The sequence below is a fragment of the Lepeophtheirus salmonis genome, chromosome 9 (genome assembly GCF_016086655.4).
Source record: "Lepeophtheirus salmonis chromosome 9, UVic_Lsal_1.4, whole genome shotgun sequence".
NCBI lineage: Eukaryota > Metazoa > Arthropoda > Copepoda > Siphonostomatoida > Caligidae > Lepeophtheirus > Lepeophtheirus salmonis.
The window spans coordinates 29,533,466-29,559,429 of NC_052139.2; the positions used below are offsets into that span (position 1 = coordinate 29,533,466).

Below are 25,964 nucleotides of genomic sequence, written 5' to 3' on the forward strand. Positions count from 1 at the left end.
TTATATTTATAATTATTTAATGATGTTGCTATTTTATTCCGGTAGGTAGAGGAATATTCATAATCAAATGTTATTTCAAAGACTTTTAAGAAAGACGTTGATTCCAGATATCTGTAGACGATATTTCTATGAGCAAGGACAGATTTCTAGTTCGGATAATGTTAGAGAGTATTTCTATTTCATTGATCATCAAGGAATGGTAAGATTTTATACCATGATGTCTCCATCCCTTAAATTGTGCTATTCCTTCATATTTACAGCTCTTTCTTGACGATGCAAAAATGAAAAACTTTACTTCTTGTTTTAAAGGTAATCCTTTTGTTGAATTTCCTTACTACTATTATTTTTTAGTCAGTCATTATATAATATATGCCCATCATTTGAAAATAAAATAAAATGGAAGGATGCATTTAAAATTTTCATTCTAAGTAATAAGTAGAACACTCTAGAAGTTATTAATCAAACACTTATAAATTATTTTTGAATTGTGTAATGATTTCCAAATTCTAGCTTTCATTTTTTTAAAGTTATTAACAATTTTCACTTTTACAGAAAAACATTTCCTCTCATTTTTTTTTCGACGAATCAAGAAGAATACTACAGGCAAGTATCTGGAGAATGGCTTTAATTTTATATCTCCCTGTGGACCTGAAATAAATTTTATTCGATGTGAAGATACACCCATTGTGTTTACTCATATTGGTAAGTATAATATAGTTTTTGTTAGGTATAGACAAATTACTCCCCCTTGACTAAATTTGACCCTTGAAGGCCTATTGACTTTTTTCTTTGTCATTACTTGAGAAAGTAACATAAATTATGTGAATACTTGAGAAAGTAAGAACAATTATGTGAATATTTGATTTTCAAAGAACTTTAAATTCGTACTCTTGACTTCAAAATCGGTGAATTCCTTTATTTACCTATTGCAGCAGTAAAATATTAAATCCAGTCTGATTGAGTACTATCTAACAGGTCCTAAAACTTAGTTGTTTTATCTCTCTCGGGGACACGTAATATATTTTTGTCCAATAAACTTGTTAAGACCAAAAACGGCATTATTAAAGAAGAGCGGAATATATAATAAATTAAGTTTACAATAAATGAATAAATAATACAAATCTGATGTTCAATTACTTTAATAGGGGATTTGAATTTTTGTATCTTTGTTATTCATACATCAATTAGCTGCCTTCTCAAATAGATATCTATTAAATATATGATAATACAGTCAATGAATAGTGCTGCTGGAATTTAGCAAGTGATGCATATTTTACATCTTATCAGCAATATATTCAAATAATTTTTTTCTGGATGACGATTAATGAATATTAACTCCGAGTGAGTCAAAAGTCTCTCCTTATTTAATGCGTCGCAATTTTTAGTTCATCACGCAACCTTTTTTCCAAAAATAAAGAGAAAAATGGTTCAAAATTATTCAACTAAACCCTTTTTTTGGAAGGATCTTAACAATGGCTAATTTTAATTCGACCGATCTTTCAGCATACTTTTGTTTTAGGGAAGTAACGCCAGGTTAAATTACCAATTCAGTCGGTGCATTTACAGGTGCGACCACAAAGGATGGGCTGGATTGGCTGTAGCCTCCGCCCTCCACCAAAATTAAAAAAATTTCCTTTTTACTATAAAATTTAATATTTGAGATTTAATTTAATGTTTCAAATTTTTTTTTCAAAAAATTTAATATTTGAGATTTAAATTAATGTTTCAAATTTTTTTTCCAAAAAATTTAATTTTCTTTGAATATCTACAGATTTTTGATATTTTTCTTAAAAATCTTCAGTATTTTAAACTTTTTTGCAAAAAATTTTATATTTGAAACTTATTTTTAATTTTTTTTTTTCCAAAAATTTAATTATTTTAAATAGCTATAGATTTTTTTCCCGAAAAAGTGTTATATTTAAATTTTATTTTCAGAAATCCTTTTCCAAAAAGCTTAATATTTAAATTTTTGGATTTTTTTTGTTCAAAAATGGAATTTTTTTGTGAAGAACTGTTGATTTATGAAATTAAATAATTTTTGGATTGTTTTTCAAAAAGTCGTACCCCCCTGAAAAAAATAAAATATATATAATTATAATTTTTGGACGCCCTTGTTTTAATCTCAAATTAATTTAACTACTTAAATCAGTTTACAATTTTTACAATTCCTGTTTTATAAGATATTTATTTAATAACATTTGAAGTTGTACATTTGGAGTACAATTTGGAATATATTTATAACTTATGATAATAAATTTATAACGGAAGACCGTTGTTAACAAAGAATTTCTTAAGAATGTTTGATACATTTAATAAATACATCAAAATTTATCTTTTGTAATATTGTCTTTTGAAAAAGAAAATATATATATAAGGATAATTTCTATTATATATTTTTGAAAACCTTAAAGTAAGCTTATACAGTTTAGAAATATTATAATTCCACAAATTAGTGTTGAATTTCTATTTATTTTTGGTCAATTTTATCTTAGTACTTGGGTAAAAGTTAGATCAATACTAAAGGACCTCGAGACCTTTTATAATTAACACTAGCCGAATACAACGCATTAATTAAAGATATGAAATCGCGGAACCTCTTTTTTCAACTTTAAAAAAAAAAATTAGTTAGACAAACTAGCACCGTTTATAAAAGTATTGTGTTGCAGGAACGTTCGGTGGGGGTGGGCTGTAGAAGCTGTACCCCCTTTTCAGTTAGACTTGCCAATCGTCCCTTAAAGAACAGAATCGTCACGTGTTTAAGAAAAAAAGCAACCGTTCCGTGTTGAGCTGAAAAGGGACGCACTTTGTCCCGTAATACTGAATGGAAAATGAATCACAATGTGCTTGATATGAAATTTTATGGCAAAAGTTTTCACAGGGCACTTCCTACTCTGGGATCAATGAGCTGACAACATATTCACACACGTGTACAATGACACAGTATACGACCATCCCATTCGTTGAGGAGGTACTGTTATACGCGCTGAAGATAGTGGGAAAAAACAAAAACAAAGCAGTATGGCTGACACTGACTGAGATGCCGACACTATTCTACGTTGGGGTCCAGCTTCAGACAGCCATTCAAATTACATCCCTCAAAAAAAAAAAAAAAAAAAAATTGGAAAGGATGCAGAAATACAGGAAGAAAGGTAACACCTTGTTTAGAAAATGGCCCTGAAAATATTGATAAAGTGCACTTCACGGTCTTTCGTTGAAGTTTTTCTGTAGCCCATTGTGGGCTGATGGACCTCAAACAACATGCTTCCAGTGATGGAGTTTAAAATTGGAAAAAAAAATCATTGTGCAAAGAAAGGTGAAGGCCGAAATTGGTGAATTGGTAGGCTGACTCTGCCAATGAAGTGTCCTTCTATTATTATTATTTTTTCCAGAGAGTTGGCAACCCTTTTGACTGTTCAGTCTTAGTCCGGTCCTGTTCAGTCCTGCTTATCAGTCCTATAAATTATAAATTTCGGTCATTGATGACGTCAATCAACTATTATTTTTAATCAGTTCTATTATTGACAGTGAAGTCCTATGGAGCGATCAAATTTTACTATGAGATCGGTCCAGACCGGAGCTTCAATTTTGTACTAGTTTCAGACAGGCGTAAGATTTCCATACTGAAATCAAACTAGCTTCTTGATGAATAAATAACCGGCTTGGATACGTTCATAGTTTTTCCGTTCATCCATTCATTTCTTTAAAAAAAAAATGTCGTTCCATGGCTCATTCATTGATCGTATCCATTTCATTATTTTTTTAATGAAAATGACGACCACTTGAGCAATTTTTGTCCAAATTTAATTGGCTAGGAAACACTTTTTTCTTCACGAGATATCACTATGAAGGTACCAGGGAGACTATTTTATAATTATGATTTTGAAATAAACTCAAAATAAATCTGAGGTCTTAAATAATTAGTACCAAATGTCTCTCTCCCGCCTTCTCTTCCGCTCTTACAAAAAAACCATCACTAATTATAGAGTAATTCATGATATCCTTAGCGTCATCTAGCGGACAAAAAATATATTATTGTGTCAAATTTTATTGACTAAAGTTATATAAGGGCTGTTTTTTTTTCAACATGGTCTCCTTGAAACTCTGCACATTTCTCCCACCGAGGTTCCCATTCCTATAACCCGTCTAAATTGTACTCGGCGTTATTCTCTGAAAAAACACTTTATTAATGGTTCACTTACTTTGAGTTGGATTGACTTGGCTGAGGTGTCAAATTTTAACCTAAGCATTTATTTGTCTGCCATTATGAGAATCAGTTTAAAGATTACACTTAAAATATATATTTAATGACTGCTCGATTTTCGAGTATGTCCATTTAAAAAAACAAAAAAAACACTAACATCGATTAACTCGAACGACATAACAACTGCACCTTCAAAATGGCTGAAACTTTAGTGAGTAACTCTCAACAGATGCTACATAGATGTGACTAGCTTTTATTTATAATTGCTATATATTTAATATTAATTACATATTTTTCCGTTCAGTCACTGAAAAAGGAACGGAAAGCATGATCAGTATTTACTGCTCTTAATGAGTCATTCTTGGACGCAAGTTACAACTACAATTGCAATAGATTAATGATGGTATAATGACTTGATTGTGTGTTGCTATATCAACACCCTCTTACAGAGTATTATTATTGGTGGAAAGGTAATCAATAGATTATAATAATTAACGCTACCGAATTAGGACTGCTTCAAGTTCATATAATCATTATATATTTTTTTGTAGTAATGTTTTTTTTGTTTTTTTCTCTCTCATTTCTTAAATTTGATTTATATCCATGCATAGATTCTAAATATAGAACCAACTTAATCTGGATTTTTAGAGTCAAATATATATTAAAAATTTGTTAGTTGCTCAAAACTTTGAGTAATGAACGTTTTACTTATTTGGGCTTAAAATGGAATATTGATTTAGGTTTAAAAAAAGAAGAAGTTTCTTTATACATTCGAGTCTCATAGTAATGCTTAGAGTTGTATAAAATATGACCTGAAAAGGAAAGAGATATTTTTTATTTAGTAATCTGAGTATATCTATTTTTATTTTATCTAAAGGGGGTTTTCATTAACAGGGCTCACGTTTTTTTTTTAATAAAACGAAAACGGTTTGAGATATCGACGATTTCTTTATTTGCCGTTAAAATACATTCAAGTTAATTTATGAATGAAATTCGATGTCGTTTGAAAGACCACCACGTGCACGTTTTACAAAGTCCAGTCGTTGAACCCAATTTTCGACTACTTTTCCGCATAAATTGGCTGAAACTGCAGCAATTTCGCGTTGAATATTTGTTCTGAGCTCTTCTAACGTCGAAGGATGATTGGTGTAGACCAGGGCTTTTACGTGACCCCAAATAAAATAGTCTAAAGGCGTTAAATCGCACGAGCGAGGCGGCCAATTGACTGGTCCATTTCTGGAGATAAGACGCTCACCAAACTTACTCTTCAATAAATCGATTGTAACATTTGCTGTGTGTGAAGTGTTGTTGTTGAGTCTTGTTGAAACCACATATTGTCCAAGTCCTTATCTTCCAATTCAGGTAAAAAAAAATCGGTTATCATGGCGTGGTAACGATTTCCATTCACAGTAACGTGGCGATTGTCATGGTCGACGAAAAAAGTACGGCCCAATGACACCGCCAGCATGCTATCCACACCAAACTGTAATTTTTTAGGGATGTAATTGCGCCTCATGAATCACGTGTGGGTTTTTTTCTGGCCCAATAGCGCATATTTTGCTTGTTAACAAAGCCATTGAGCCAAAAATGTGCCTCATCGCTGAAGATGATTTTACGTTGAAAATCAGGATCATTTTCGAATTTTCCTTCAGCCCATTTTACGAATTCCCGACGTTTGAAGTGGTCAAGCAGCTTCAGTTCATGTGTCAACTTGATCTTATACGGATGTAGGCCAAGATCTTTTCGCAAAATTCGCCACAACGATGTCACAGAGATGCCCAACGATTGAGAACGGCACGTAAGAGACAAATTTGGGTCATCTTGAATTGATGCGCTTGCGGCAGCCAATTTTTTACACTTTGTGCATTTCTTTGTCTCACTGGGGCAGGAACATTATGTAGCGTGTATGTGGACTCAAATTTTTCCACCAAACGTTGAATTGTTGATTTTGCAGGTCGATTACGTTACCATAAACTGGCGTTAACGCTCTTAAAGTTTGGATCAAAGACTCACCACTTTTGTAATGAATTTTAATAATTTGCAAGCGTTGCTCGAGTGTGTACTGTTCCATGATGAAACTACAATTATTTCTGAGCACAGCTGTTAAAGAAACAATAATAAATATGACGTTTTTTTCGAAACCTATCAACGTAAAATTTGAACGTCCTATTGAAAACCCCTTTTAAAACTAATTAATCAAATTAGTTGCAAGTGTATGTGCTAATGAAAGACGGAAGGTAACAATGATGTTATGCTCTGGTGTTATAATGCTATGTACTTGTTGGACTTGCACTTTGTGTAGAATTGAGGATACTTTTGAGTACTTTCTGTCTTTGCCCCATCTATTTACGGAGTGGGATTTGTGTTTATTTCTTTCCACTTGCAGGTTCTCGAAGGAAACGCCATGAATAGGGTTACCAACTGTATGAAAAATGAATAAAGGAAACCTCATTGGCAGGGTCGGTCGACCCGACTGCCTTCAACTTTCCATGATTTTTTTCCCCGTTTTTCCGATTTTTTAAAACTATTTGTCACACCACTGGATGTATGTTGCTTGAGGTTCAACAGCCCACGATGGGCTATAGAAAAAGTTCGACGACACACCGTGAAGTGGGCTTTATAGATGTTTTCAGGTCCATTTTCTACCCATGTGCTAGCTTCCCCCGGTATTTCTGAATCCTTTCCGATTTGTTTTGGAGGGATGCAAGTTGAATGGCTGTTTGAAGCTGTACCCCTGTGTAGAGCAGGGTCGGCGTCTTAGTCACTGTTATCTATCTCCATCATTTTTTGCCTCTATCTTCTGAGCGAGCAACAATACCCCCACGACTAATGGGATGAGCGTATTCTTTGTCATCATACACGTGTATGAATATGCTGTGAGCTCATTGGTCTCAGAGCAGGAAATGAAACGGGAACCCGTTTATCATAAAATTTCTTATAAAGTGCATTGTTATTCATTTTCCTATGGGATATTACTGAACAGTTTTTAAAACTCATAGTATTACGAATTATAGTTGTGACGATATTATTTCATTAGAAAAATAACACTTGGTATTAAAAGTAACTTTCACACAACTTTATTATTGCTGGATTTAGTATTGTTTAGTCGAGTATCAAACATGGACACAAGAAAGAGAAAATCCTTGATATCTTATATTTTTCTTTGATAAAGGCGAAAACGAAAGCCTGTCGGCTAAAAATGTAATTGTAGTTATATGTACTCTCAATAATTAGACCGTTGGAAGGAAGCCATTGCCCAAAAGCGACCATCTTTGGCCAATAGGAGAGGAATTGTGATCCATGAGGACAATACCAGGCCAAACACATCGATATTGACTCGCCGGAAGCTACAGGAGCTTAATTGAGAGGTTCTTATTAATCCACCTTATAGTCCAAACCTAGCACCAAGTGATAAACACCTATTCCTCTCTATGGCGAATGATTTTGTTGGTGAAAAATTCGCCTCAAAAGAAGCTGGTGAAAATCGACTCTCCTATTTTTTTGTCAATAGGGTTTCCATGAAAGAGGAATTATAAAATTATCTTCAAAATGGGAACAAGCTATTGAACAAAATGGTGTATGATTTACCTAATTCGGATCATTCTTACTATGCTAAATATAACATTGAAATTAAATAATAAAAAAAGATTTTTTTCCCCCTAGATCTTGATTAATTCAATTTTAATGTTTAAAATAAAAAGTGTAATAAAGATGGTGGATTATTTTGCAATTGCAGTCAAAAGTATATTAGTGGTTATTTCCTTTAACTAAGAATCTATCTAACTAAGAAATACCAGGTATGCGCCTCTGAAATGAGACTTTTAAAAAAAGAAAAAAAAATGAAGGTTTATTGTGGAAAAATGGTTATAAATTTAATTTTCAAACCAGCCATCGATCCATTTTTTGGCTTTAGCTTGAGAATCGATACGTCAATCGTTGAGTACGTGGCCCATCGATACAAACAAGATATACTCGGAAGGCACCAGGTCCGGTGAGTAAGCTGCATGAGCAACATGTTCCCAGTTGTACGATTCAACAAGCTGGCAGGTGGCTATAAAGCGATGCGGTAGCGCGTTGTCATCAAGGGAAATTACCTTGTGTTGGCTGGCTTCATATTTTGGGCGTTTTTTGACGTATAGCATGGTTCAAATTGGCCAATTGTTGTTGGTAGCGATCACCATTAACGGGTTGACCGGATTGTAGAAGGTCTTTGTCGAGCAATACTTACAATTTGCAACTTTTTCGGTGTCCGGCTGCGCTTTCCATTTCTCACGTCAAAAACACCACTTTGGAATTTTTAAAACCTTGCCTCCACAAGCAATTGATGGGCTTGAGAAGATTTTATCTTCAATTATTAACAGAAACTCAATTATGTCCGCACATTGTAGTTTGTAGGCACAAAATTAGGCATTTTTACGAGGGGAAAAAGTGCGTTGTTGAATGAAACTATACAAACAATGAATTAAATATTGTTGATACATGTCGAAATAAGTATTTAGATTTTTGAACCGGTTTATAATGTGTAATGGGTGACACCTAGGGACCAATAGTCGAAAATCTAAAGTTATCAGCTATCATTTGTTGCTAGTGGTATTATCAAAATCAATCCAACAGCTCATTTGGCTTGTTGTAGAGAGGGTTAACAGTTAATATCTTTTCATCAGAATTTTTTTCTCTAATTTCCATTTTCTTCATTAAATAATCCAGAATTTGCTGACGGATTTTTTGGCATTTTGATTAAATTTTCACTATCTTTTTTTTTTACGGCTTAACCAACTATGAGCCGGTCCACCATTTTATTCTTGGCGTGCTCGGCGAATGGGATAGCCAGATTATTTTCAAAGACGTTCTGTATCTCATTGACCTTCAATTTGGTTGTTTTACCCTCCTTAGACTTGCCCTTAAATTTGTTCGCAATTGCCATACGATTTCTGATTTGACAAATCTCTATTTGTCACCTTAATTATGTATTGTTTTTTCAATTGTGCTTAGCGTACGTATGTTCAAATATAACAAATGAAAGCTGATAATCTATGCTTTTAATAAGTTACTAATACTTTTTAATTTGACTGACTATATATATATAAAAAATGGTGTTAAGTCCTTTTTCCTGTTCCAGTATATGGATTAAAGTGATCATCTTTAACATATAAGTACTCTAATAATGATGAACAGGATAAAAGCAAGTTAATTGTATACATTAAGATATCATTCCCTATATATTTGAAAGACAGGAAGTATCGAATACAATCATACGGGGCCCATCAATAGAGAGTCAATTGAGTTATTTTATAAACAATCTTTTCCTTAATGAGGTGTGAATAAGGCATAATTACACTTCACAGCTTCATATTTACTCAAATCAATTATATACAATACATACGTACTAGCCTTGAAACTCGGTTCGATACATTTTTACGGTTCGGTATTCTGATATAACTTTTTAAAGACTAATTGGGACTGTTATTTTGGTCGATACCCTGGATCGAAGTTTAATCGGTTTCAAATCGGTGATCAATTTTTCCGGTTTCACTTCTCGACCCACTTGTTCCTCATCCCAGCTATACGAGTTGTATACATATTAAACACCTCAAACTTCCTGTGACGTCTACATAAAGCTCATAATTTGATAACACACATGCTTTTATGAACAATCACGGTGTTACCTCAGTAACACAAAAAGTTACACTGCATTACATTTTCATCTCTGGGGTTTCTTCATTTTTACTCCCGCTTAGCGTCCTGAACACTGACTGGTTGAATTATAATTATTTTTCGTTGTGTTGTTCACAACACAACGAAAGAATTCTATAGTTAGGAAGAATTGAATAGCTATCCACTGAATTAATACCTTTTTTAGCTTTTTTTTAAGGGAAGAAAGGTTGGGAGATATAATATAGCTAATAGTGTTGTGTCAGTCCTTATTTAGGGATAATGGCTGCTATCCTCTTCAGTTTAGTATCAGTCAAGTTCTGTTCAGTCCCAAAAATAATTTAGTTTGACGTCACTGATCTATATTTTTACTTTTTTTATTTAGTTTTAGTACTGATATTACGAAGGACGGGTCCAAAAGACAGATAGTACCGGTACTAAGGACTGATAGGACCGGTCCTACCACTGTACTGGACCAAATAGTACTAGAAAATACCCCCCTCCCTAGCCCGAAAATTACTTTTTCAGTCATAATACGTATTTTATAATCTACTATTTTCAAAATAACAAAAGAAACTTGTAAATTTCGTTATCATTAAAGCCTTTTTAAGTAAACAAATAGTTATTTAACATTTTTAGGTCCTATAAAAGGTCAAATGTCACAGAAAGAGAAAAATGTCTTTAAATTTTTTATTTTAGCATGTGAACTGTGTTGTTCAATTATTAGGGTGACCTGTTAATTCAATCTTTAATTGTATTTTAATGAAAAAATGATGTTTTTATAGTTTCAGTCTTCAAGGGCGTTTTTTGACCTATATAGCTATTTGAAAATTACTTTTTAACGACATTCCTTATTTGTAAAGTGATTAAGAAGTTTTTATTTTAATGTTATTTTGCTCAATTTTAGAGGTTATATTAAAGTTTCTTTTCTCAAGTGAATATTATAAGAATATAATCTTTATATTGAAGAAAAAGAAATTGTAGCCGCTCGAAAATACTTTGCATACTCAAACGATCAAAACCAGAGACTTTCCTCCGATTAGCAACATTCACAAATGTTTGATACGAAAAATTAGTACTTAAAGTGAAGGAACTTTATCTTGATTTGGAAACGATAAATCCTTCAGATATCCTGGATGTTTCTCAGCTAGTCAGTTTTTCGATTATTCAAACATAATTGTATAAGTAATTGCACGTCTCTAACTAGCCAAATGAATCCATTGATGGACAGCATATATCTTAGGATTTAATGATGATGATATGATGAGAAAATTGATCATATTTGACCCGAAAAAGTTCATAAATGTATTAAATGATTTCTTAGACAAAGGGAAGAGACCATCAATAAATACAATTTCAACGGTCCATGTTGGTGATCGATAGTCGAAGTCGAAACTATAATGTAATGGTAACTTTGTTTGATATTATGATCTTAGCGTGGGCATTGAACCATGATAAAAATCAACTGTAACTTAACATTGAGCAATTTACTACCAATGGTAAATATGGCTTCTTCTAAAAGAAAAATATATACTAAATAATTTAAAATGCATTGTCTTGTACCATGGAATGGGGTGTCTGACCGCATATATATATGTACATTGAACATCTTCACTCATAACTAATCTGGATCAATCAAGAAAATGAATTGATAAATATCTACTTCAATTCAAAAACATCCAAAATATATATATATTCTTCAGATATTTGTATGGAAGTTTGATAACCTCCCTTGAGTCATATTGAATTATTTTTGCTACATTATTTTTTTTTGTATCTTCTCTTACTTAATAAACAGTTTCTTTTATTATCTGTTGTCCAACTACGTGTAAATAGGTTTTTGCCACTCCATATTACAGTAATTTCTATTACTTTAGCCTCTTACAATAAAATTTAGGAGTGGACTCTGATACATATATATATATATACATACATATTTGATTCGATTTGGAGGTCAGTACATTGTTTTTTGTTCGTTTAAGTATCTGAAGTATTTCGTGTGGCTAAAAATTGTTCAATATGAAAAATAAAGATTATATTCTTATCGGCCACTTGAGAAAATGAGCTTTAATGATATTTTTGAAATTCAACAACATAACTTTACAAGTCAAACGTCAGAAATTCAGCAAAATATAAACTTCGGAATAGATAATTTCGTTAATAAAAGTCATTTGCAAATGCTATAGAGGTAAAAAAAAAACAAAGAAATACGCCCTTTGAAGACTAAATCTTTACTGACATAACTTTTCTTTAAAATACAACAGGAGATCCAATTCAGAGGTCACTCTCAAATTGGACCCTTAACACACATTTTAAAATAAAAACTTAGCAGTAATTGACCTTTTATATGAACTTAAAACTGTACTTTATACACTTAAGATTTTATATAACTATTGCTTTAAGCATAAAGAGGCTGTAATGATCACGACATTGGCGAGTTTATTCTTATTACTGTGAAAATAGATTTAAAAATACGCATGGTTAGGGGAGGATTGGTCGGTTTTTTTTTTTCAAGAGTGATTAAAGAATACTCTTGCATTCGAAAGTTGTAAGCAAAGTCTCATGTACACCCGCTAATAATGTGGTAGAAGAACTGAAAAATTACTACAATGAAATAAAATAAGTTCATAAGGCTATTGGTCATATTTTTATGGGTATCATTTATTAGGTTCAAATAGTCAAATGTATACGTATACATAAATAAAAGGCTTGTGATAGACTTGATATTGGAATTAAGTAATTTCCTTAAAACTGTGACTTATGAATTTCACAGACTGGATTTTTTTATAAAGTGATATGTTTTACTATTTAAATCTAACAATTACTTTTTTTTTCAATAAAAATATTGGGAAATGATGGACAAATGACCTTTTGAACTTAAGTTGCGTCATTGTTGTAATTTATCGATCTTTTACACGATTTGTAGTGGGCAAGAATGAGCCTTTGTTTGCAGATTGTTAATATTATATGACTGGACTGAAAAAACTAGGACGGACTCGACACTAAAAGGTAATGACATGCAGTAAAATCGGTCTAGAGCAATTTTTTCTATGAGATCGTTAATGGTTTCAGATCGGTGCTTGATTTTCAGAGCAAAGACTAACACTAATACGTAAACTGTAGAGGATAGGGCAGCAAATCGTGGACTGTTAATCAATGTTTACTTTCTCATTACTATGAAAAGGTTTTGTGATTATTTTTTGATATTCTTTCGTCGTCCTTATTACATAAACAAACTATTCTAATCATTTAGTCATTTCATCATCATGATTGATCAATAATAAAAAAAAAGGCAGTGCATCTCAGATCTCCTAGATGCTGGAGTTGATGTGATGATGATTACAGACATGATTAAGGAGCCTTTTTGTTTATGTTGGTCAAGATCAAAAAAATGGATAAGACCTTTCCAGGATGTCAGAAAGTGGAGAGCATAATTTAAAGAGGGATACGATGTTCTTGTTAAGTTTAGAGAATAATATAATATAATATACAAAAGTCGATCAATTGCTTCGCCAACGATTCGTTGTGGCTCCTAGGACCGTAAGGAGGGCTAAGAAGCACAACTTGGGATTAGTTCACAAGGACCCAACGCCACCTTTTGACAGAGGGTATGAAAGGCAGGAGGCTCAAAAAGTACAAATAAATCCTCTTATGGATCAATGCAATGGGTCAATTTTCACAGTTGTTTAATTCCACAACCACTGGCTTACAGAAACAAATGTAAAGGCCCATTGGGTTTACCACACCACATATCCTGAACAAACAATGGTCCTTGGCGATGTGGCCTCTGATGGAAAGAACATGTATCCGTTCTTTTCTAGACTGGACAGAAATTGGCCAGGGACTACTATAAGGTGCTTATGTACACCATCTTGCCTTGGTTGAAGACTAACTACCTGGAAGTAACCACGTGATGACTCAGAAAGCCATCTCATCTCACACGGTGTCCTAGTGCCAAAAGTTCTGCGCCGATAACATGGCTGGATTCTAGTCCAATGATATATAACCCCCTTCCTTACAAGAATTGAACCCACTGGACTTTTCTATATGGGGGACTTTGGAGAGGGAAACCAGCAAAACCTAACACCCAAATGTGTCCTCACTGAAGCCCTCCATAGTGGCTGCATAGAACAACTTGTCAGGAGAGTTTGTCATCAACTCCTTCTTGGCCTTCAGAGGACGTGTAAAGGCTGTGATTGATAATGAAGGTGGCCATATTGAGTCAAAAAAGTTTTGGAAAAACCTTGTCTACTTGTTTTGTTAACATTTTTTCCCCTAATTTTGAAAATATGAAATTATCACTGTATTTTTAAATCCATCTCTTGTGTCCACGCTTTGCTGCCCTATCCTGTATATTTATAATTTGAATAAATCGTTAATTAATTATCCTTTTATATTCATTACAGTGCCAGATGATGATGAAGATTTGCTTTTATATAACCATGGAAATGAAAAGTTAAATGTAAGCTTTAATCCGGAGAATATTTATATGGTACCCTCTTCGGGTCGGATATACTATCCCACACAAAGTAAAAAAAAGTTTGGTCCAGCTGGATTAATATCCGATAAACTCTCCATTGCCTGGAATGAAGAAGAGAGATTCATTTTCAAATATGGAGATAATGGACCCCCATCCCACTTTAGGTGGAGGGGCACAGTGCACAAATTGAACAAATCACTTGCCCCTGAGTTGAAAAATTAGGAATTTAAAAAGAATTATGTGATAATAGACTCATGAGCTCTAATTAATTCAGTGAAGATAGTTAATTTCATGTCATAGTATGAGATACGTTGTATAAATAAAAAAAAAAACACTATTTATAAAGAGGACTTGGATCAACGTTATTTAAATTGTTTCCTTTATAAAAGATTCAAAATTACTATATAAATTGTTAACATATCTTTTTGACAAATTTTTTAATGACATTGTTCCTCAATACGGGACTTCAAATCGGTCTCTGAATGGTACTAGAATAACGTTCTCCAGAACATAATTATTGTATCATAGAATCTTTATTCCCGAAAGAAACAGAAAAAATACCTTAAATCAGTTGTTTGTTCGGAAAAAAAGTTATTAATACCAACTGCTCGTTATAAGGCAATTGCCCAAAAACCTTTGTGTCCAAGGACAATGTACCGAACGGACATTTTGCCGAAGAACAATCTGCCAAATGTAAATAGGTATTGCTTATATTCTATATAAATTGTGTCATACGAGTTTAAGGTAAATGAATGAGTGTTCTTTTGCAGAGAGATATTTTTTTTGGATTAATTATCAATATTTAAGCATAGCAAAGTAGTTCTAATCTCTACACTTGTAGTACCTTAAATAAATTAAATAATAAACCAAGATAACAGCGATTCGCATGGAAGAAATTTCATTTGGTAAATTTTACTTTGGTGATATATTATTTGATTTTTTTTCGTCAAATAGTCCACTCACACTTAACAACAAGGTGGTGTAAAAAGAAAACTATTATTTATTTATTTTGTACATTAAGTTAATCTCCATGGCAATCAAAAGCAGTGCTTATATGATGGCCAGACTCAACGATTTCCATTATTTTGAACAATTGGCCTTCTATAGCGATGTGCATATTTGACATTAAAATTACCGGAATCCACGAAAGCAAAATTGGACGTGATTGGTTGTTAGAGTATCAGGGGCATTTTACATTCATATTCGAAGATAAATGGTAAATAAGGAGAATTTTTGCTTGCTGGTGCCCATCATTGACGGACGGTTAAACAATACTGAGTCAAACAACCACAAAATTCTCTAATAAGTTTTACATATTAAAAATCGTATCCTTCCAATATCGTCTAGTGTAACCCGATCGTACTTATACAACGCAAGGTACACATTACTAAAACCATCTATTGGAAAAATAATTGATTTAGTAAAACTAAATCTATTATTTCATAATATTAAAAAACTTACTTTTGATTGGATTAGATACTGTTTATATATCATAGCCAAAAACGTCCGCATATAAATAATATGTTCTGTTCAAGGTGTAACTAAAAAAAATGAAATGAATAATTTTAAATGAAGGATTTACAGTACTTTGGATGAGGATATTGTAATAATTGAATGTTTCATCAATAACTGACGTATTAATAATGTAAATTTTGACTATTTTAATACAAATGACTAAAGGTTAAGCATTCTGGCGCAGATTATAAAGTTCAAATCTCCACAGTTATACTACTAATAAATAACTAATCACAATGTAATTTTAGTAGATCAATATAAAATGATTGTATCAAATAATAGTTGGTAATAAGGAGTGATGTCGCTAGCCCCTTTTTTTTTGGGGGGGGAGCCCCTTTTAAAGTTCTATACCCCTATTTTTGTATCATATCTTATGTATATATTGAAATATAAGTCTATTTTTAGTGTTATCAGATATGGAATTCAAAATAGTTGAACAGATCAGTCTGAAATAACCAAGGATGTTCCCATGATATTTTTTGGGCTTATGAGGTCATTAAGAGTCTCGTTTCCCGTCTTTATTTCTAATTATATATCCTTCTTTCTATCTCTATTCTCTTCTGTTCTTACCCTATCTCTTTCTACACCCCTCTTTCTGTCTTTTTTCTTCGACTTTCATTCTTTGTTTCTATTCTCCTCTATTCAGCCCTGCAACACATGTACCCCCTGCAACTTTATGTACATATATTAATGAACCTATTTATATACGTAATAATGTTGATAATTTTTGAGGGTAAGCCCCTCCAAATGAGAAAGGCTAGCAATGCTCCTGATATTAATTTTGTAATGAAATAATGCATTTATAGAAGAATAAATTGTAATTTGAACAATTAGATTATACAAGTTGCAACTTGTACAGACATTACAACTTGTATGCTCCATATATAAAGGGTGATTCAAAACGAGTGGTTTTTGCATTGTAGAAATAAAACAAATAAAAAAGTTATATTATGGTCAAAACTTTATTATGAACCCAAAAAACAATCCTTTACAATTATTTCTAGAAAATAATCCCCTTCATATGTTGGCTGCAACTGGCTTTTAAATGGTCCATTCTTCCGCGCCAATTTTCGAAAACGCGTTCGAGCATTGTGACCGGAATTTCACGAATAACTCGCTCAATATTTGCTTCCAATGCTTCAATCGTCGCTGGTTTATCCACAAAGACTTTTTCTTTTACGTGGCCCCAAAGAAAAAAGTCCAAAGGTGTGATATCACACGATCTTGGTGGCCAATTCACCTGGCCAAAACGTGAAATTAATTGCTCACCAAAATGATGTCCCAATAAGTCCATTGTTACGCGCGCTGTGTGGCAAGTCTTGTTGGAATCAAATATCGTGGAGACCATGTGCTTCAATTTGAGGTACCAAAAAGTATGTTACCATGGCGCGATAACGTTCGCCGTTGATGGTAACGTGTTGGCTATACTCTCGGCTACGGCCACAATATTTTCTACGCCGTACGTGCCCTACCAGACAACGGGACATCCCTTTGAATCACCCTTTGACGAGGTATAAACATGAAATTAAATTCCTGTACTTTTGGAAACGGATCATAAGTACGTAACGAAAAGGTTAAATTAGGATATACACATGACGTATTAAATGAGAAGAGGGGATCGACAGCTGACAACAAAACACATAGGGTATTTTTGTGCTTGCGACATAACTCCGTTAGAAGGCTTCATTTGTACTAACATGATGGTAAAGTACTTCATACCTTTATTGTATCTCATAACCCTTCACACACATAAAAAAAAGAGAATGGCCCAATATCAGGCATTAGCTTATAACTATGTCAGTAATTATAAATAATAGTTTTACAAGAACTAATTTAATGTCCACCAATCATCAACGTTCAAAGTACTGATAAAAAAAAGGAGAACATATCAACAGTTAATTACAAATTAACAATAGAATGACTCTTAAGTTCCCTTCAAGTTAGAGAAAACTTTTTTTTTTTAAATTTACGTCTAATTCAGCTTATATTATTCTTATTGATGGTCGATATTGATGATTACGTCATTGGTTTATATATATGATGACATCACATAGCAGATATTGTTTTATTGGACAATTTTTAGGAACAATTTGGTTCAGGGCGAACAGTACGTTTGGAATCCTTAAATCCCTTGTTACTTAAATGTTTCTAACCAAGTAAAGTATTGTGCTACCACAAGATCTAACCTTCAGCATGTATTTTGTTTCTAGTTTTATTAAAGTTATTAAGATATACAGGGCGTTCGAAAAGTCATTGAACATCAATTTGACGACGGTTTAAAATGCTGTATAAAGTTCCAATCAATTTTTTCCATTTATATCAGCTGAAGCTGGATTTCTTAGCTAACAAAAAAGTGTTGTAACATTATTATATCTTAATTATTAAAAAGAAAAATGAGACAAAATGTTTAGATATTGTCACATTCGTCCGTGCCGGCCATAGCAACTCTTACATTTTTGTTGAGGCTGGAGGCTAACCTTCGTATAGTGTACAGATCAGAAAGCTTGTGGAGGATGAATAAAATCCAAGGGATCGGCCTAAAAGTTGTAAGCTAATAAGCCTGGATAATAAAAAACATGAATTTCTGGCCCAAATACTTTTGGCCTCTCCAGTATCCTGATCGAAATCTTATGGACTTTTTAATATGGTTACAGATTGAGTTCAAAGCCTGTAGAGTCCAACACAGTTATCTCAAAGTCTCTTTTGAGTCCAATCGGAGGAAGATGTTCAGGACTTACATTGGGACCTCGTCTGGAGGCTGTTTTTGAAGCTGATGGAGATCAAATTCCTAAATAATAACCTTCATAATATGTACAAAAAATATATACACTCCGGATTTTTACTTTGTTAAAAAAGTTGTCAATATTTTTAGCTTAAAGAATATATGTTCTTTCCCACAGATAAATATATAAAATACTTTTTTTCTCAAATATGTAAATGTTTATCAGGGTTTAAGTATTGACAAGATAAATTTGACTTTGACAGATTGGTTCTTGTGCCAATTGTTTTTCTTCCTGCACGGTGCATGAAAAGAGGGCAATTTAATGAAATAATCCTTTTGATTTAAAAAGTTCATTATTAATTTATTAATAAAAATCAGAAAAGAAAAAAAAAAATCATAGCTATTATTCATAGCAAAAATTATAATTTTTGGAAAAAGTTTGGAAGATAAAATTTTCCAAAAAATTAAAAATCCATAGTTATTCACATAAAATTAATTTTTTTTTTGAAAAAAATTTAAAAAATTAAGCCGAAAATCTTCAATTTTTGGAAAAAAATCTTCTTAGCTATTCTTTTAAAATTATATTTTTTGGAAAAAAGTTTAAAAGATTCAATTTCTAAAACAATCTATAGATATTCAGAGAAAAATTATTTTTTAGGAAAAATAATTTAAGAAATTAAATTTTTTGGAGAAAAATTTGAAAAATGAAATTTCAGTTTTACATTTTTGGTAACTATTTTCAAAAATCTTTAACCGATTTCCTAAAATTTCAAAAATTCATAATTATTGACAAAATATCAAATTTTTTGGATAAAAAATTCAAATATTAATTGAGGACGCCCCCTACTAAGATAATTTATTTTAAATAAACGATCAACGGTTTAGAAGACCATTTTTTGTTGATCATCGTTTAACGTTCACTTTTTTCAATACTTTGATCGTTCATTATTCATAATCCATTTGTTGGACGCCTGGAGAAAGATTAAACTATCATACGAGACAAAAAAGGTATATTGACGCATAAAATGGTTATTCTTACCCTGATTATAAAACCAATGTCATTTTATTTTTATCATAATATGTCTAAAATGAATATTGGTAACCTAAATATAACCAGACAATATTTAAACACAATTTTGCTTCATTCTACCCACTCCTACTTATAGGGCAGAAAATTGATAAATTGACAATAACCGAGAAATATATATATAATCCTTACACAATTTTTAGAAATGTATTTCTATATTGCTTTTGTATTGACGGGCCACTTTTTTGTGTATGCTCTTTGCATCTTCCTCTTGCTACAAAATGAATCAACAAGTTAATATATTATACATGTGTAAATTGTTCAAATTACAATTAACATATTATTAATTCGTACACATTACAATTAACATTACTTATATTTTTTACCGCATTCCAAAGCCATGTGTTTAGTAAAATACTTCCGTCTCTTAAAAATATTTCAGAGAAGGAAAAGTTGCATACATAATCTCCTTAATTCATCTAATTTCTAAAAATATAAAATATGAGATGTGATGACTAAGATTTTTTTTTTTTAATAATTATATTTTCTGTCAAAAAATAAAGACAAAGGCATACTATGTTATACTAGGGTGGCCCTTAAAAATCAATTTTTAAATTGAACTTGTCTCCCCCATCCAGTCGGTTCCTTTCAAGTTCAAAATTCGTTGTGAAAAAATATTTTTAACATTAATTAATTTTCTATTGTGGATCTCACTTATGGTTTACTTCACCCCATAAAAGTACTATACAAAACTTGCATTATAAAAAACCACAAAAAATTTCAGTTGGAAATTGAGGTCATTATAACAATCCCAATTTACCATATTTTGAGGGGGTTTAAACTGAAGTTTCCGACCAAATTTTATTGTGAATCTTGGTTTTTTATGATGTCCTGACATCGTACTATACATTGGTGCAAGTTTAAGGGGGAGGGGGAAGAATATATATATATATAAAATCTATGTTCTAAATGATATAAGTAATTTCAGGGGGTCCTTCTATGACTTATGGGATGAAATTTCCATGGCAGGCTTCCAGACTAATAGAAAAATTGTAAAAAAATGACTCAAAATTAGCTTACTGGAGATAAGTAAATAATAATGGTCGGCGTGTACCTCTTGAAGTTTGGTACTTGGCTGTTTTAAAGTATAAGGATTTCAAAAATGAAGGAAAAAGTAATATATTCAAATGTTTTAACAAGTCATTTTTTATTTAAAAAACAAACAAAACAAAATAAATAGTTCTGAAATATACCAAAAACTTCCTAATGTATTTCCGAAATATTATTATTATTATTTCAAAAAGCAAATGCCCTTCAGAATATAGTCTAATATATATGTACTAAAAACCATATTATAAAAATACCTAAATATTTACAATTAATTTATTTTTGGACGGATGATTAGAAAAAAATACCTTGTTCTATCCATTGTAATCACCGACGTATGGTTATTCATGTCTTATCTTGCGTTTGGGCCCAAGAAAAAATGTGTTACTGATAGGGAATTTTCATTTCGTCGTTTTCCAAAGGATCCAGAGAAGTGCCAAGAGTGGGTAAGGAACCTCAAGTTGCATAAATTGACTCCATAGGAGCACTCAAAGATGTGTTCCCGATCATTTTAGCCCCAAGTGTTTGAATATAACTTTGGACGTTAATAGGTTGAAAGAAAACAATATTCAAGCCGTGTCCACCTCACCTTCAAGAAGATGTAGGTAGAACTTATTTAAAATGCAAGTCCGCCATAGAGAAATCCTCCTAATCTCCCAGTTTAGTCAAAATGTCTCCCGAGACTTTACTAAATATTTCCAAGCTACAAATTCAAAATAATGAATAAACAGATAATCTCTACTTTTTTTCACCAGCTCAAAACACCAAGGAATGTTGAAATAATTGAGAGGTAATTTGAAAACAGGAGAGAGATTTCAGACGTAATTTTTTTTTTTACCCAGTGGTCACCACCAAAAAGTGTAAGTGCTAAAAACATTGTATAAATTTAAATACATTTGCATCTCTCAAAGTTATCGTCGATAAAGATGGTGGACGAGTTGAATGGAAGCAACAAGAAGAATTCGAAAAATATGAAAAGGGGACATAAGCTGGAAATAAAGAAACGGAAAAAATCTAATTAACTTTCGTTCAAAATATGCTTTTATGTTTTTACGAAATTGAAGGATGAATCTGGTAATTTTTTTTTTGGTCAAAACCCGAAGAGTAACAACTCCTTTTCTTGGATTTATTGGACTCAAATATGTCTATAAAATATGGGACAATATGTAACACGTGGTATCAAATTACAATGCTTCTTGTTAATCAAGAATACTGTTCATGCTAAGGAATAGCTTCAAAAGTATTTTGTCGACTCCGCTTCTTGAAGTAAATAAAAAATAAATTTAAAAATAGTACTGTAAAAAAAGTCTTTTTTTTCTGTTTCCTTTGTAAAGGCGGGACTTTTCAGTGACTTTGGTATGATTAGGGATGAGTTTTTTTAAGAGCGCGAGGAAAAGGCTGGAGTAAGAAATATGGTACACCTGAATAATGGTATTATTTAATATCAGCTGCCTTTTTCATTATTTTTGAGGGACAAAAAGAATTACGCTCCTATGAAGAGGAGAACCTTCCACATTTAAAATAGTCTTTGTGCAGGGAAAATATTATAATTGTATTTAAATTAATATATATTTATTTTATTATAAATTTGTAAATCAATTTACACCAAAGATAGACGAGAATTCTTTTTTTAGGAGGGGGGAGGAGTTAGCCCCATGAGATATTAAATAATGAACTAAAAAGAAGAAAAAGCAGCCGCATCAACTGTTTTTCATTATCTAATCGCTATACTGAGTTATTGCATTCCCACGTTAGTTAAAATATATTTTCAAACATCCATTTTTAATTCGCTAAATGTCTCTTAAGTTGAATCGATGTTATTTTTAAAAATAATTACGACAATTAACAAGATTTATTTGGTAAAGAACAGATGTTTTAAGCAATTCAGTCAAATTGTATCAACTCACTGAATACTCAAATTGTATCTCATGCTCAGAGAATTAAATGCCCTAATTCCCTTAATGGAACATTATTTTATATTGAAGGAAGCAAGATGTTATTATCAATGTACAGGAGGGAAACTTTGTTTTATTAATTAAGACTAACAAAAACAAGCTATCTTAAAGATAGCTAATCAAATGGATTTTATTTGCCTTGTTTATGTTAGAATTTGACGTTAAAACGTTCTACTATCAACTGTAATGATATAATACCTAGGTAAATTTCTTTTGTAAAACCTCTTTGTATACGACACCATTTTTTGTTATTTCTGTCAATTTGATGTAAATACTATCAAACCCGCACACCCTTTTGACACTCTTGAAAACTTTTTACGCTGTGGTTTATTTATTGTCAATGGCATTGCTCAATTGCCATGTTCTTTCTTCAACCATAATGAAGATTGAAAATACAATCTAAAATTAATTCACTCATCCTCTTCCAAATTCCCTTTTTATATTCGTATTTAATGTACGTTCTATTAGTAAAATAATTCGTTTCGTGGATTTTTAATTTCTTTGGTGCATTTTTGAATCAACAGTCCATGCGTTAAAAAAAAAAAAACATCTCTGAGACACGGGGAATTGATTTTGTTTTATGAAAATAATCAAATTATTTGTACAAAATTAAACTTACCCTCCAGAGCCTAGGAATCCAGTTTGATTAGAATAAAATATAGCTTTACGTACGTAAATGAAAATTCTAAACAACTTTTATTTTATGTTTAAAGTTTGTATCTGTCTCTGTTTTTGAAATAGATGCGTTTTTATCATTGTTTGTCTAAGGGGAACGTACATTGCACACACATAAATTATTTTAGATTAGCCTTGATAATGTGAATAAATAAATTTGGAGGATCCCCTTTCTTTGATTTTTGTTCCGTATTACTTGAATGTTGACGCATCAAATGTATAGAAAATTGGAAGATGTTTATATATGTATAATATTATTCTGGCTTCATAAATATAACACTCTTTCTAGATAGAGTTTCATTTCTTTCTCGTTTCAACCTAATTAGAAATTCAACTAGAAATTTAATATCAATTTTTTGTTGTTTTTCAACATTACTTTTATGAAAAAATCACTTTTAAACTTTATTAATGTATTCATATAGTATAATAATTAAATTTGTAATATAAACTCTTGCAAACATAGGCAAAAGTTATTTTATGATTTTTTATTTTCCAATTGCTAAATTTGATACACATAGAGACACTTTTTCGGTGGAAAACGGAATGTATATCCCTTTAGACCTTGTATTCACAAGGTTTAGTGTGAAATAATTGTGGCAAAAAGATTGCAGACAAAATCGTTGAGTATATTGTAGCGTGGTAAAATTGTGTTTTACATTATTATAGTGAGACTAAACTCTTGTGGGTAATATCATCGCAAGGACTTCCGAAAGATTATATATTTTTTGCTGACTGGGAGGGGGATTGTTGTTTTTTTGGATAAAAAAAAATGTTAGAAAAAAATTCAAAATCAATAATTTTTGGAAAAAGATTTAAAAAATTTAGTTTCAAATATTAATTTAAAAAAAAAGATATCCAAAATCCACAGCAATTTAAATAAAATTAAATTTTTAGAAAAAAAAATTGAAATATTAAATTTGTAGGAAAAGGATTTAAAAGTCCTTAGTTGTACTCAAAAAGTTGAATTTTATGGAAAGAAAATCAAAAATTAAATTTCTAAAAAAAGTTTTTGTGAAAAAATTTGAAAAATTAAATTAAATTTGCAATAGTAAATTTATCGAAAAAAATGTCAAATATTAAATTTTGAATGGAGAGGAAAAATCCTTATTTTTTTCAGGTGAGGGGGAGGGCTACAGCCCCTCTAGATCACTCTTCGCGGACCCCCTGTTGTCTATATGTCCTTTATTTAATCTTAACATTTATAAGCAAATAAATTCAAACTGTTCAAAAGAATTTTTTCATATCCGTTTTATTTAAAAAAATTGGGAAACACCAAAATTCATAACGAAAGAATGGAGATCCAAGATTAATATCAAAGTCAAATAAAAATTTTATATTCAAATTTGTAAGATAAGTTTTAGCTATTGTTTAGAACAATTAATTATTTTATAAGAGACTGATATTTACTCCAATATGGTCCCGTTCAAGTAAAATATGACAATTTTCTTTTTCTATTATTGAGACGATCAATTTAGGCTCCCTTAAGTCCAACTTAAGGGAGCTTTGAAGGCTCATAAAAAATAATTTGTTCAAAAAATTGACTATAAATGGGGGGAAAAAAACAACAAAAAAACAACAACCCATAATTAATTTAATCAACACTCAATTTTGAGAAAAATCATTCTTGATTACTTTTGTGTTGACGGGTCACATATTTATTTTCATATTCTAAATAAAACAAATTTAATAATATTTAGTAATATAATTTATAATCAATTTATAATTCATACTCAAATTTATGGGTCGACTCACTTTTCACTATTTCGTCTCCCAAACAGCTATTCAGATCCCCACAAATATATATAACCCTGGGAACGCCCCTGCCGCAGGATATCTTTTTATAAAATGCAAAAATTCCTTCATTTGGGAAGCACAACCGACCCTCCTGCAAGGGCTTTGAGTGTTCTCCTGATTGGTTGGTTGGGAGCAGCTGGCTCCCGACGTTCCCTTTAAAGAGCCGTTACGTTAGCGAACGACACATCACTACTAGTTTACGTTTGTGTTGACGGCTTATATATAATCGTTGTTAGTTTAATTTACTTTCAGATTTTAATACATTTTCATTAAGATTCAATCAAATGTTTGCGTATAAATATTTCTATATAATCCTTAGTTAATTGTTCTATTATCATTCTCACTAATTGATCTAATTAATTAATGATCCTACTTTGATTTTTTGTTGCTAGCTGCTCTAAAGTAGGAAGGTCAATGACATTTGAATCCATTGACAACCTCCACTGCATGCTCTTAAGAGAAGTAAAAAAATAAAGTGTCCAGATAAAAGAACACATGACTGTTGATAACTCTTTCAAATCACTTTGACCTTCGTTTTGAAATAAAATATAGTGATGTATTCATGTGTTACTTAGATATATGCTTAAGTGGATTAAGGAAGCGTATGTATGTAAGCATATCAGATTTTGCTGATAAAGTAACGATTTAATCCAATTCCTTGAAACGTATAAAAAATATAAAAGAATATGCTTTTTCTGTTTTGTTGACTTGAGATATACATACATCTTGAAATGGATACAAATCAATAAACAAGGATCCATTTTTTTGGTTACATTCCAATATGTCTGCATTAAACTATGTAGATTCAGGGGCATTTGTATCGAATGGACAGAAAA

At 31.6% G+C, this 25,964-nt stretch overlaps 1 protein-coding gene and 1 long non-coding RNA gene across 3 annotated transcripts; both read left to right on the forward strand.

Annotated features, from left to right (window-relative positions):
* Window positions 1-11: 11 nt before the first annotated feature.
* LOC121124006 (UPF0598 protein CG30010) lies at window positions 12-14,678 on the forward strand. Its single transcript, XM_040719093.2, has 4 exons — window positions 12-199; window positions 261-309; window positions 553-702; window positions 14,260-14,678. The coding sequence occupies exons 1-4, from the start codon at window positions 68-70 to the stop codon at window positions 14,553-14,555; spliced, it is 627 nt and encodes a 208-aa protein (XP_040575027.1). The 5' UTR covers window positions 12-67; the 3' UTR covers window positions 14,556-14,678.
* Window positions 14,679-14,872: 194 nt separating this feature from the next.
* Window positions 14,873-22,326, forward strand: LOC121124308 (uncharacterized). Of its 2 annotated transcripts, XR_005866279.2 has the most exons (4): window positions 14,873-15,034; window positions 21,460-21,564; window positions 21,616-21,970; window positions 22,039-22,326. It is a non-coding gene; the product is annotated as an uncharacterized lncRNA (long non-coding RNA). The 2 variants fall into 2 exon arrangements; XR_011781763.1 differs by lacking the exon at window positions 14,873-15,034 and having other exon boundaries at window positions 20,931-21,564; window positions 22,039-22,324.
* The last annotated feature ends 3,638 nt before the right edge of the window (window positions 22,327-25,964 follow it).